This window comes from Zosterops lateralis, assembly GCF_965231275.1.
Source record: "Zosterops lateralis genome assembly, chromosome: 3".
NCBI classification, from domain to species: domain Eukaryota; kingdom Metazoa; phylum Chordata; class Aves; order Passeriformes; family Zosteropidae; genus Zosterops; species Zosterops lateralis.
In genome coordinates, this window is record NC_139764.1 from 68,249,224 (window position 1) to 68,263,733 (window position 14,510).

Below are 14,510 nucleotides of genomic sequence, written 5' to 3' on the forward strand. Positions count from 1 at the left end.
GGGGGGCGGGGCCAAGGGCGGGGGCGGGGCGCGGCCGTTACCCGGGCAGCGGGGGCGCGCAGGGAGGGGGCGGCAGCGGGGGCGCGCACGACGGAGCTCCCATCGGGAGGGGTCTCTCAGTGGGACTTGTCCTAGGTGTGTGTAGAGGGGTGAGAGTGTGTGTGTCCCTGGTTTAATTATTTGCTTTGGTTGTGGTGGTTTTTGTGAATTAGGAAATACACCGTCGTGAAGGTCTGGGAAGGAGAGAGACTGCTGGGAACGGCAGGTAAAGTTCACCCGGTGAGTTTTCTGTCAGGGCAATGGGGAGTTGGTTCGCGTGTAGTGGCTTTTTTTCTTTTTCTTAATATTCAAGTGTTTAACGCAAGAGTGTCTGAACGTTTGGGTTTGATGTTTCAAGACAAGCTTTTTCAGGTTCTCATCCTGAAGTAGGTTTTTTTAGTTGAAGTTTTTAATTTAATTTAAAGCTGACTGGGAGTTGTGTGGGGCTGTGCTGGGTTGGTTGGTTGCGTGTGGGATTTGCTGGGGCTGTGAGATTGAAATGACCATCTAAAGACAGTGAGGTTTTGTTTCACCTTTTCCAAACAAACTTCAGCAAGTTCCTCATGTTTTGGCCTCCATATTGTTTGAAAAGTCCACACAAGTTTTCCTCCAACTTACCTTAATTAGGAATTTGTTTAGGTTTGAATTTGTTGCGCAGCACTGGACTTGCTACTGCCTGCGTTCCTGGAAGAGCTGGGATTTCTGAGAGGATGGAGGAAGAGATCATGAACTGTGAGTTAATTCTGCAGAGTCTTACTCGTGTACCTGCCTGTATGGACACAGAGAGTAGTTCCATTGACCATGGCAGGGTATTCTGTGTCTGGAGCACAAAACCAAAGGTCTTGGCAGACCCATTTCAGGGACCAGAGAGAAGTCACAATTGTGTGGTAATTGGAGCAGGAAGGAAAAATCAACAAAACCACTGAAAAAGAATAACAAGCAATATGAGAGTAATGGAAAAGATATCAACAGCTGGTGATCAGGGGTTGTTCCAACAGTCCTTCGTTTTTCAGAAGTGGATTTTCTCTCATTTGTTGGGTGCATTGTGTATGTTCTCTAAATGGTTTTTCATCTTATAAAAGCTTCCTTTTTTACAAATCCATTTACCTTGTGATTCAGTTCCATTTTAAGATCATTTTACACACATGTAACTACTGTACTTTATAACAAATTCTTTTTTTCCTTCTAGACTTAGAAATGGCTTCACAAGAGGGAAAACAAGCTCAGCCCTTTACAGATATCTTTGATGAAGATGAAGCTGAAAGATCTTATCTCTTGTCTAAGCCCACTTGCTTTATTGTGTTTGGAAAGCCAGTAAGATGTCTGATAGAAGTATTTTTTTAAAGATATTGTGCTAACCATTTTACTTTTCAAAACATTAGTTTACCAGTGCTACCAAAAGGATCAAATACCTACTTTTTTACTTTTGCCACTCTTCAAACCCTGCAGAGGATGGTAAAAATTCTGGTCTCATTTAATGAGACCAATTTTTGCCTTCAGTGACCAGTCAATTGTAGTTAAAAAAGTTATTATTGTACTTAAAAGCTACTCGCTGCTCAAAACGTTTCTTCTCTTTTGACGTTGACAACTGGATTGTTTTTATTTTTGTGGTGGTTTAACCCCAGCCAAGCAAGCCCCACTCAGCCCCTTGCTCACTCACCGTGGTGGGGTGGGACAGAGAATCAGAAGGGTAAAAGGGATAAAATGCATGGGTTGACAAAAGCCATGCACATGAGCAAAGCAAAACAAGGAATTCATTCACCACTTTCTATGGGCAGGTAGATGTTCAGCCATCCCCAGGAAAGCAGAGCTCCATCATGCTTCATAGTGACTTGGGAACACAAATGCTATCACTCCAGAAGTACTTTCCTGCCCTTCTCTTTCCCAACATTATATGCTGAGCATGACACCATGTGCTTTGGAATATCCTTGTGTGTCAGAGTCAGCTGTCCTAGCTCTGTTCTCTCCCATCCACCCTCATTTTCCTCACCAGTGTGGCACTATGGAAAGCAGGAAAGGCCTTGGCTCTGTGTAAGCCCTGCTCAGCAGTAGCAGAAACATCTCTGTATTATCAACACTTCTTTTCAGCACAAATGCAAAACACAGCCCCACACTGGCTACTCTGAAGAAAGTTAGCTCTACCCCCGCCAATACTAGAACAATGCTATTAAAATATTCTAGTTTTTAATAAACTTGACAGATTAAAGACATAAATTCATGTAAGAGAACCTCCAGGTAATGTGCTGACTTAAAGACATGCAAAGCAATATTACAGATCTTAATATTAAAACTTTGACGAAATTCTATCCTGTATATTTGGAAACATTAAGAATCCACCAAGGTGTCCTGATAAAAGGATCTGTACTACATTTTAACTATAATTCAAGACCTGTCTTTTTCTCAACTAATTTGTGGCCTTCTTAACTTAGAAAAAAAATTGATGCTTTGTAAACCTTAACTTTTCAAATTTCTTTTTTTTCCCCCAAATGTGGGTTTGCATTATTGCTTCAGTTTGCTGAAGGGAGGTTTTTTTGGTTTGTTTTTGGTTTTTTTTTTTTTTTTTTTTGTTTTGTTTTTTGGTATGAGTTTGCCTTACAACGTCTTACAAGTATATGCACTTGTAAGAGTGCACTCAGCTCAACAGATAACTACAGTGAACTAACTCATCTAGTTTTAAATGAACATCAAAAATTGAACCTTAGATGAAAAAGGTAACTTTATGTTTTATAGACCAAACCACCATAAAATGCTCTTTGAAAGACACTACAAAACCCCTCATATTCTCAACCATTGCCTTCAGTAGATGCTTGACATTAATATAACAAAGGATTGAAATTGTACAGACCTTACCTGGAAAGCAGGGAATGAAATAGTTTATTTTTATGGTAATATCTTATATACATCTGACTGATGTGCAGAATGCCTATCCTATTTAAGATATATCTTTTAAATTAAAAACATAGTGCCATTAAAGCAAAGCCAAATCTGTATATTCTCATCACACCTGTAAGATGTAAGGTGTGAGTAGGCTGGAATGATTGTTGATACAGTCAACTGTGAATGTAATTTATTTGTAGGATTTTGCTATTTTTTTAATCACAAAATTTATCATGATCAACAAAACTGTCAAAGCAGGTCTTTTTATATGCCCTTCTAAAAAAAAGGCCCATTTTTTGGGGGGTGGAAGATTGTGAGTTTTGCAAAACCCCGTTCAGTCAATCACTTGGAGGCCTCATAACTCTCAGTTATGTTGGTTTTCCTCTGGATTCATGTAAATAATAAAGATTTTGTCAGTATCTAACCAGATTTGTGGACTAACAAGGGCAGGTTTTAAGCATTTGTTCTTTTAGTAAAAGAATATTATGATGTATCCTACTCAGAAAGGGTCGAGTAGGTTTGCATCATAATTTGCTTTGAGGCTGAAGATAATAAATTTTCATCCTAAGGAATTTCTCATAGGAATTTGTGGTCAAATCATAGCTGTGTTTTAGACAGAGTTACACAGAAACAAACTCAGTATAATGACTTTGGAGATAATTAGCTACTAGTACCAGCATATAATAAATGCTAGGCAATTTGAAGTAGAGGATGGTATTAAAAGGAGTATTTTCTGTTTGCCCAATGTATAACTCAGAGGCCCTCATCCCAATTGTAGATTTTCATTGTTTTTATAATTTGAAAATATGTTCTTCATTGTGTTATATGTTTGGTTTTGTTCTGTCTGTTTTTCTTTTAAAAGTCTATTTTTCATTTTAAGGGTTCTGGAAAGAAAACATTAGCTAGAAAATTAGCACAGAGGTGGAACTGCGTTTTCATAGAAGGTAAACACATGCTGTATTTGGAACAATGCTTTGGCTTCACAATAGCTTTGGTTTAGCATACCCTCACTGTTCTCTGTAATTCGAAGGGCACGTTTCTGATTGCAGCAAACACTTCTGATAAGGACTAAGTAAACATTTTGCCAGAAATAAAATTGCTGATTGTGGTCTTTTAGTTATTGAGAGGCTTAGAAAAATCACTGTGTTGTTTGGTCTTTTTTAAATCATAAATTCTATTCCCAATCCTGTAAGGGGAGTCATGTGACCCTTCTTGTTCACACGAGGGAACTCATTCAACTCCAAAAAGTACAGACATTTTCCACTGCAGAGCATGAAAACGTAGGAGGGTCTTTCCTTTCTGTTTGTGCAGTGTCCAACACAAGGGGATGTAGTCCAGGAAACACATTTATCAAACAAATTTTCTTTACTTCTTTTGAAGATTTAGGATTGTAATGTGGTAAAAATAACTTTTAATAAAGTGTTTTTTCAACTTAGGCATCTATAGAATTTTTAATTCATAGTATTGTATAACAAGATAAAAAATTAATACCTGGTCTAAAACATAGATCGGGCAAAAATCAGAAGGGACTTCAGGAATGTACTTAAGCCAGTCCACTCTGTTTGAATATATTTAAATCAGTACCGACAAATGTTCATCAAATTTGTTTTAAAAAAAATTCTAGGCAGTCTTATCTCTGTAACACACTCTTTGCCATTAGAGACTTTTTTTAGCAACTGATTTAAATCTCAGTTATTGCATTTTTAAGTCTTATTTCTAATTCAGGGAATTACTCTTTTCCTATTTTGTTAATGATATTTCTTTTAATCTTTTAGCTAGTGAATGCACACATGTACCCACTGTTACTTATACTAGTAATTTTTTAAAATTTTCTACATCAGAAAAAGAAAGAAACTAAGAAATTCAGCATACATAAATATGAGTAATTTAATTCAGAAAGAACCTCCAGTGGTGACTGAGTCCAGCATTCCTCTCAAAGCAGAATCAGCTGGAGAGGCCTGCTCATTTGAATCTGGAATATCTTCAAGGATGGAGGCTCCACCACCTCCCAGAGAAACACTTTGCAATGTTTGACTACCTTCTTGCTAAAGAACTGCTTCCTAATTACCCCATTTGAATTTCCTATTTATGTCTGTTGCCTCCTCCTAACTACACTTCTCTGGTGACTGTGGGTCTGCCTTTGTGACCTCCCAATAAGTAGTTTTAGACAGCAGTAAGAGCTGTCTGGTTTCCTCCTAGCTAAACAAGGTCAGTTCTTTTGTCATCTCCTAGGCTGTTCAGTTCTTCTGATGGTTTTGGTGTCCTCTGAACTTGCTCCACAGTATCAACATCTGTCCTCTGCTGGGTTAAAAATAAACCAAGACAGAAAATTATCAAATGGGAAAGGTGTTTTCAATCTTTTTAATGATGTAATACTTTCTATTCATCTATCCAGTAAGTAAGTCAGTACTCATAAGTAAAATAGGGCCAAGGTGCACACTGGTGCACAGATTGCTGATTTTCAGTTGCCTGTGTTGTTAATTAATATGTTCCCTGTCTCAGTTTTGGCCTATGCAAATATTGTTCTCCCAAACACCTGTCCACAGTATGGAGCTAGGATGTACAACAGTCATCATTCCTAGTAGGAACAGTTAGAAAACAGCCACTGTGTTTTGAGAAGAAAGATTGTAGCTGTATAGCATGAGTCACCTGGCTTCAGGACCTTTCCCTGGCCTGGTTTATTAGTGATATAAATGCAGCCTTAAAAGTAATTTTTGAAAATTATTGTAAAATTTTTGGTTATTTAATTCATACAGAAGTGTGAAAGACATCCTGGGTTGTTCTAGTATGATGTCACTGTCCACAGAGACATAGAGCGGTCTTTGAATTTGATGGATGTCACTTAAAGTAGATGATTTTGTGTCTTCTGAACATTGGGTTTTAAATTTAAAAAGTGATTGAGCCGAAATACTCTGGATTACAAGACAGTAATGCTGATTGAATTTAAATCAGTAGCTCAAATAATCCTGCAAAACTGCTGTTGTGCATTTTTGTGTAGTATATACAGGGTTAACTTGTAGGGAGAAACATTTACCCAGACCTTGCCATGAAGGCCCCAGGTTCTGGATGGGCAAAGTATAATAACGGCTCTAAATATAATGGCTGCTCATTCAAAATAGTCTGCTTGGAGCACATATACATCCTCCTGTATGTGTATCTATATATGTATCTGCATGTACAAGACTGTTTAGAAAATATTTTGTATTAATTATTTTTCTTATGTTTGATATCCTTCCTTAGCTTCAGAAGTAATTCAAACAAATATTCAACAAGCAACAGAATATGGACTTAAGGTAAAGGTCCAATCTTCTAGTAAGTTCTATCACATTCTTAACAAACACTTACTATAAAAGACCATGTTTTGCATTTCACCCTAGTGTCAAGAATTGCTTTGTGAAGGTCAAAGCATTCCTGAGGAACTGGTGGCAGAAATGATTCTGCAAAAGATGGAATCACCAGAAGTTGCTCATTTTGGTAAGTATATTTATAGCCTAAATTTCTTAGAATGTGCTACCTATAATTTTTACATCCATTTTACATCCATTGGTGCTCAAATATAATTCTAGATTTTTCTCGTGTTCTTCAGGTTGTGGAATATCAATAAACTGGAAGAGTGTTTAGGGACTAATTTACCAATATGGGGGGTCAGAAAGTGTCATACCAGTCCCATGTTGTGTTGATTTTGAGAAAATAATCTTCCCTAAATTTGAAGTGTTGAGATGACTCTTATTTGACAATGTTATCTGTTCAGAAGAATCTTAGGATTTAAAATACAGATATTTTATTCTTCAATACTTCTATAACAGCAACATAACAAAAATCCATCAACAAAAACATTTTTAAACAATTTAAATAATGAAAAAATACTGAAAATGCAAAGTATTATGGCTTTTTTTCTCATACAGAATTTTTATTACCTTTGCATTTTGTGACACAGAGTAGAATGGATGAGAATAGTAATGGTAGTGGATATAATTTTTCTGTTTGAGGAAAGATTTTGTTAATTAAGGCTGTCAGGACAAGTGCTGCAGATCTTGCTAGTGTCTGAACCTGATTCCCTGATGAGAAAACAAATGTAGTGCTAAGAGGACGGGAAGTAAAAGGGAAATGTAGTTTCTTTTTCTTGTTTTGACTTTTATTTGAAATTTCCATTATAGGAGAGAGACAGGTGTAGTGCCAATGTTAGTTTCTACTTCTCTAAAAACTAGCCTGCTCTTTAAGCTTTCACTTGCAATGGGTTTTATTCCTTCTCGAGTACAACACTTCACTCCTGCCACGTTTTTGTGCTGCCCAGAGTTTTATTTAAATGTTATCACGTAAAATTCTGAGCATGCACCATTTCTCTAAGGGAATATTCTCATTATTTGGCTAAAAACATCCACCTGATTTTTGTTTAGCCACCTGATCCTGGCTTCATGAATATTGATTTTGTTGCTGTTCAGTAGTTCTTACTGCATGCATGCAGCCATCAGTAGTTACAGTACTTTCCTATTCTTAATGCATAGTGCCTCCTTTTGAGAGGCAGGAGAGTGATTCAGACTCCCTTCGTTAGAAGTCAAAACATTTAAAGGTTGTGTAAATGGCCTAGACTCCTAGTTGAAATGCTTTAAATCATAGATTTAAAAATCATAGTGGCTATTTTTTTGCAGTTCCTTTATAAAGTCTTTTAGTGGCAAAATTGGTCAGCGAAAGCTTGTTACTTTTTAGGCACTACAATGTCTGAGCTAGGCACATAAAGCAGGTGATCTGAGTATGGTCTTTAATGTCTACATGTTTTAAAGTGAGTTAACAGATGTTGAGAGTACTCTGTAAAGCTGAAAACAACACACTTATTTGTATTTCATCTGAAGCAGACATGGGTGCACAGTTTTTTTAGCAGCATTGTGCAATGTACATGGTTTACAATTGTATCACTACACATATTATTTAAAGGAGATGAATATAACTTGTTTAAAGGATATGAGTATAACTAACTCTATAATTGACAAACCCTCTTAAAATGTGTTCAATTAAATGTATTTGGCAGGTTATGTTCTCACTGGATTTCCTTCTCTCTCGGAGGAATACATGACTGTTCCACAGCAAATAGAGAAAATAATGAGTCTAAAACTAAAACCGGATGTCTTTATTAACATTAAGGTAATTTCATCTTCAGTAACTTCCTAGTATTTTTCCTTATTATTAGTAGACTCATATGCTATGCATACCAAATATAATATTTTCCTCTTTATACTTGAGTATAGAATTTATTGAAGAATTCTTCTCTTTTATTTTGGATTAGAATTTCACTGGTTTGTTCCATTATAAGCATTGCTGAGGTAAAATAATAAACATGTCCTAAACATCTCCACCAATTCGAAAATACGGGTTTTCAAGAAAGGAAACTTTGAATTAGATGATCATTATGGGATTTTGGGCACATGTGCATCTGCCACTTGTGTAATGCAGGAAGAAGCTTCTCACACGTGGAAGTTAGAAAGTAAATAGTTTTATTTTTAAGTCACTAATTGTGAAACTACTTTATTATTAATTAATCTTGTTTACAAATCTCAGTTTCTTCATGAGCAATGATGTGACGTTCCAGATACTCTACAAAAGTGACTCTGATATAACTAGACAAACATAAATAACTGTAAGTGTGGGATTTAGAGGACTTTCTCAGTGTAACTTAAAAAAACGAACTTGCTTGCTACAGCCACAATAGTAAACAAGACAAGGCAAGAGGGACTCTTCAGACATCGGGCCAGCTGCTTTGGCCAAACATGCTAAGCTGTCTTGTAGTCAGAATGGAATGGCAGTGCCCAAACTGCCCACAGGGAAAGGCCTGAAACCATTCTCCAGATTGTGCCCAGCTGTTCACTGGGGAGGATTCTAGCTGGCCCACACTGAACTGTGCCAGACTCCATCCAAAAAATAACCCTATGTGTAGTCATGAACACACTTTCAGACCCTTCCTCTAGCAATGTTTTATTTATAATCAACTAGATTATTTTTGTCTTCTACTTTGAATGTGCAGAATGAGCTGCTGAGACAGCTCTGAATAGTCAGCCTCTGGTGGTGTGCTCCATTCTCTTTGGGATTTTGATTTTAGTTGGCACATCTATGTGTTTTGTCAGATGCTAAGCCTCAGGGTGTGGACCTACTCTTATCACTTTGCAGATCTAACTCAGTGTTTGTTTTAATCCCATACTTTTAAGACTTCATTTGCTTGAATATGCATAATGAAAATTGGTGAATGCCTATTTCAAACCCTTTTTCTGTGGTCTTGAAAGATCCTAAAACATCAAAGAGACATATTTTTGTCCTGCTTATCAGGCAGATTTGATTTTTTTCAGAAAGTTAATCTTAGTTTTAATGCTACATAGTGAGAAATCCCTGTTGTCGAGAATATGTGTTGTGTGGATTCCTGTGCAACAATACAAATAGAAGAGTTACACTAACTCCACCAGAAAGCAAAATTAAATTCTTGACACATGCAGTAACATCAACTCCTCCAGGAAAAGGATTGAGACTAAATGTATGTTAAAAGTCCTTGCCCCAAAAGTCAGAGAAATAACTTTGCCTTTGATTCCATTGGATTGAAGCTGTTTTCACAGATATGTCAGGATTGTAATTATTTTCATTAGACCAGAAACAAAGGACGAAGGGAGATTCTAGATAACTGTGGCATAATGAAATACTGTTATTAGTAGACCAATTTAGGGAAATTTTGTCTCTCCAAGAAAAAGACAGTATAGCATTATGATAAACATGATTTCTTTTTAATTTTTCCTTGCTAGTATCCAGATTATGAGTTATGCCAAAGAATATCAGGACAAAGGCAAAACCCTGTTTCAGGGGAGATATATCAGAGGAGCCAGTGGGATCCTAATGTTATTGGCAAGCATAAGAAAGAGAAAGATAAGGATAAAGAGGGGGAAGAAGGGGAAGAAGAAGAAGAAGAAGAGCAGGATAAAGAAGAGGAAGAAGAAGAGGAAGAAGAAGAAGAAGAGGTAAATGTTGCTAATTTATAGCAAGTGCAAAATATTACAATGCACTTTAGACAAAGCAGAAAAAAATCTGATCTTCTAAAATATCACCATACTATGTTATGAATTTCTTTTGCTCAAATTTAATCTTAATTCCATTTCTATCCTGCTTTAAGAGATGTGGGGTAACACTTAAACAGTAGGTTTAAATGACAGCAAATGTTGATCGTTGTATAGCTTAACCTGGATTCAGTCTTTGACACAAAAGTCCCTGATCTGTTTCTTACCATAGGTTAAAAGTGTGTATCAGGAGGAAAAGGGTGGCTCTACACTGCCTGTTTCTTGATATAGACAAATAAAAGAGTTCTTAATTTTTGTTTATTGTAGTAACTTTTTTACTAATATTTGCAGGACACTAACTTATTTTCTGGTTTTGGTGTTACATTACTACAAATGGATTTTCTTTTTTTCTGTCATGAAGGTATTAGTTTTGAATTCAGGTCAAATTTTTGTAATGGGGGCCAGAGAATTATCAATGCAAGTGCGAGGCACATTGCTTTCAATTCATAGAAACTGCAGTTCATCAGGAAGTGGTAAGACCATTGTAGTGGTTTTACTAAACAAACACAAGGATCATGGTCAGCAGTCACTGGACTAATACTCATTGCAATACTCTCCAAAGCTACTTTATTTAAATTTGACTGAAGACAAAAATTATTTTAATACATTATTTCTGTGTCTTGAAATTTTGTTTTGCAGACTGGAAAAGGTCCACGTAAGAAATTAGAACCTTTTCATCAATTAGTGCAGAGGCCTGAAGATTTTCTTGAAAATGTAGAAAAAAGAATTGGAATACACAAGGATATAATGCATCTTCCTTTAGAAGTAAGAAGAAGTGAAGTCATATGATTATGCATAACAAAAGATTTTTAAAATATCTTGCACTGTTTTTATTTCTTTTTGTAGTTTGAGATTTGTTGTATTGAGGTGGTCATGCTACAATATATCCCCAAATTCTGAAATTTATTCTTAAATTTCTTAAATCAGCGATACAAAGTTGTCATCTGTAGGTGTTGTTTCTACTCTGCAGTCAAGATAAAGTAATCAACTTTGACTTTTAGAAGTGAAGCCATACCTGCTACCACATATGCTTTCTAAATCTAGTAAGTGAAATATTTCAAGACTCTTTTGTTTGATTTCCATAACCAGAGTCCATTCCAGATTGCAATTCCGTAAGTCATCTGCATCCATCATCTTCCACTCCCTTTCTCACCTGCTTCATTGCCTGCAGATTTATATGCACAGTAATTAGCCCATTAGTTTGTTTTAAATAACTCTATGTTTCTTCCCCTCCTTCCCCCACCAAAAAAAAAATTAAAATAATAATAATAAAAAAAATATATAAAATTATATATATATATATTTATGTAGCCTGAAGTCCAAAGGAATAGTTTGGGGTTTCTGGGGTTTGTTTTCTTTTGTTTTATTTTTTGTGGGTTATTTTGGTTTGGTTTGGTTTTGCTTTCCTTTTTTTTTTTTTTTAATCTCTCAGTACAAGCAACAGCAAAATACTCATGTTTGATTCCCACTTGACAACTTGACAATTACTGTTTATGCCTTTCAATTTCCCTATGGATTAGTTAAACCTATAGATAAAATTGTGTAAAAGTGGTATAATGGTCTTTGCTAGAGTAATTAACTTGTTACTGCTGTGAAGGTGAAAACAAAAAATGTGGTATCTTTAATCATTACACGATCTCACATGGATTTCTTATAAGTGAGCTAATGGAAAGTTGTTTAGATTAAATTATTTTAGGATGTATACCAAACTTCAACAATTTCAACACATTCCACTAAGTAGTAGGGTTCACTTAGGGTTCACTAGCAATGAATGTATTGGTGAAGATACTTAGTGGTCCACTAATACAATAAAAGAACACAGGATTTTATCAATTTGCCCAGAGAGAGTTTGAGATGATGAAATTGAAGTTGAAACAAAAAGCTTATAAGATGTGCAGTTTGCACTGGTAGGGAGATTGGTAGAATGAACTTTGGAGAAAACACTTTGATTTCTTGATAAATTGCTGGGATTAAAATGACCTGAAATAAATGTGAAATACTGCAGTGAGGAAGGAAACCTAATGAACAACTACAACATGTGAAATAATTGGCTGACCTCAGTACTTCAAGATAATCTGCAGTCTGTGGGGATTTAGTTAGTCAAAACTGAGTCAATAAATGTGATGCTATTGTCTAAACCCAAATACTGTGGATTTACTAATATGACTTAAGACCATGGTATATAAGAGAAACACAAATTATTATTCTCCCTTTAGAAGAGTATTAGAAAGTATAGAAGACAGACTAGATGAAATGAGCCAGGAAATGACCATAAGTGTAGTGAAGAAGTGGAACAGATTACCTGCAAAGTTGTAAAATCACCTTCAATAGGCCTTTTCAGGCTTGAGGTTAGACCAGCATTTGCCAGGAATGGAGTGAGTGTTCTCAGTCCTCAGGGAGAGGCATTAACAACCCACATGGGAATTTTTTTAGTCTAAGACATTATCTGCTAGTGAGAAAATTTAAAATAAGAAAAATAAAATATATGGTCTAAATTTTAGAGGAATTGGGAGTCAGGACCAAAATTAAAACATTGGTCTTATGGTTGGCATTTCCAATGAGGAACAAGAGGTTGTCATCATTTTCCAGCAAAGAATTAAGGTAGTTAGACAATTAAAAGTTGAATTCATACACAAAATGTTACTGTATCTTGATATTTTTAGCTCTCTTACGTTTGAGCTAAGACATCTAAGCTATCTTCTGAACCCATTGTAACGCTGGTTTTGGAATTATCTCTGTATTTATCTGTCATCAAATAAAAGTTAATCTCTGTAAGATTTTATAAGCCATTAATACAAGGAATCTTTTGCTGAAGGAGTCCAACCTTTGATACATATAGGAAGAGAATGAGCTTCAGTGTCATTATCTGGTTAACTGCACTCAATTGATGGTATGTTCTTAAACAGGAATTGTTGGCTGACCAGGATCGTCGATATCTTATTGAGGTGGATGGAAGTCAGCAACCAGATGGTGTCTTTGATGTAAATAAACTATGCATCAGCTAAGTTAACCTCTACCAGAAAATAATTTCTCAATTCTGTGAATTGTTTTCCTGTTGACAAAATTTTAAGTTGTGTTTAAAACGCATTCATTTACTATTAGAAAACATGACTTTTTAAATACTTGCTTTCCTTCCTCTATTAGTTGTAAGATTCACTGCTCTGTCCCTAGGCTTACATATATGTTACATGAGAATATCTCCAGGCAGGCTATAAACTTCTGTATTATGTCCATCTGGTTTCAATGCTTTTTCTGATCTGTATTATTGTAAAATATAATGAGAAATTAAAACATTTTCAGTATGATATATTTACAAAACTGATTCATTTGATGCTTGTGTCTAAAATATATTTTGTATAATGGAATATAATTTTAATTAATTTTGATATTGTTTGCAATGCACTAGAAGACCCTTGATTCTTGTAAGAATTCTACTGAGTGCTTGTGTCTAGATTTTTAGTTTGTAACAGAGCAACTTGCTCTCCCTGTTAAAAAACCTACAATGGTAAATTTTGAAGATAAATAGTCTTATCCTTTGCCTCACAACTAAAAGTTGCTTCAAATCATAAGCTAGGGTATGGGGTTTAAAATTAAGTAGGAGATTGTCTCTGACAAGGTAGGAAGTGAACTTCTGCTGCATTTTCTCCTCTGTTTGAAATAAATTGTATTATTATAATTCTGTAAGTTAATTATTTCAGTTTATGCTTAACTCTACCAAGAATGGTTCTATGGGGAAAAAAAAAAAGCAGAAAGTTTGCAGCATTAGAACATACAATTTCCTCATTTACGATCTGTTTGTGAATGTTACAATACAAAATTTATAGTAAATGCAATCAAGTTATGTTATGACTCCAACCATTTTACTGACAAGTAAGGCAAAGGCCTATAATAAAACCGGCCCAAACATGACAGAGTTTGCTTTTTCATTTCAAGAATACTTGCATTCAATCAATATTATATTCAGGAAATACTTTAAATAAACTGGTTTCCATACCTTTCAAAATAAACTACCCAAAGTTGTATTGCTTCTGAATGTGCATAATCTGATTTCCCAAAGAGATTTGCCTGTTTTTCTGATTGGAGCTCATCTGAGTACTTGCACTGCCTTGGGGGAGCCTCCACAATCTTGTCCTTCGGTAGGCTTGGGATTCACAGCATAATGAGAAAAGGGCTGTGATTTCACCTTTTGCACTGCCTGTATCTACCAAATAGCTTCTTAAAACTCAATAACTAGCATGAGTCTGAGTTAGAAACTGGGCCTTGGTGTTTATGTAGCCATTATATAAATAATAAGTTACAGTTTTAAAGAGATTTTAGGGGCCCTTCAGAAGACAAAAGCAGTTTTGATGGGTACTAAATCAAGATTTATTTTCTCTTCAGGCAGTGGTAAGCCGACTTCAGTCTATGGACATTCAAAATGCAGCTCCTATAATCAGACTTCAAAGTGAAGAAGAAGAAGAAACGCTGGAGGGAAAGCAAAATGTAAGTGTGCTTTTCCAAAGTGTG

General features: G+C 35.7%; 1 protein-coding gene across 12 annotated transcripts in view; it reads left to right on the plus strand.

Annotated features, from left to right (window-relative positions):
- The first annotated feature begins 54 nt into the window (after positions 1-54).
- Positions 55-14,510, plus strand: part of AK9 (adenylate kinase 9) — a 59,665-nt gene continuing 45,209 nt past the window's right edge. For 5 of the 12 annotated variants that reach the window (XR_014589479.1, XM_083856308.1, XM_083856318.1 and 2 more), the window contains exons 1-11: positions 55-279; positions 679-771; positions 1,229-1,353; positions 3,797-3,860; positions 6,157-6,209; positions 6,294-6,390; positions 7,943-8,055; positions 9,696-9,914; positions 10,644-10,769; positions 12,911-12,985; positions 14,385-14,486. Coding sequence is in view for 11 of the 12 variants with exons in the window: in XM_083856308.1 (XP_083712434.1) it covers positions 750-771; positions 1,229-1,353; positions 3,797-3,860; positions 6,157-6,209; positions 6,294-6,390; positions 7,943-8,055; positions 9,696-9,914; positions 10,644-10,769; positions 12,911-12,985; positions 14,385-14,486 (996 nt within the window). In the remaining variant the exon portion in view is untranslated. Of the gene's footprint in view, positions 280-666; positions 772-1,228; positions 1,354-3,796; positions 3,861-6,156; positions 6,210-6,293; positions 6,391-7,942; positions 8,056-9,695; positions 9,915-10,643; positions 10,770-12,910; positions 12,986-14,384; positions 14,487-14,510 lie in introns of all 12 variants that reach the window. The other 7 variants (XM_083856311.1, XM_083856317.1, XM_083856313.1 and 4 more) reach the window with 7 other exon arrangements.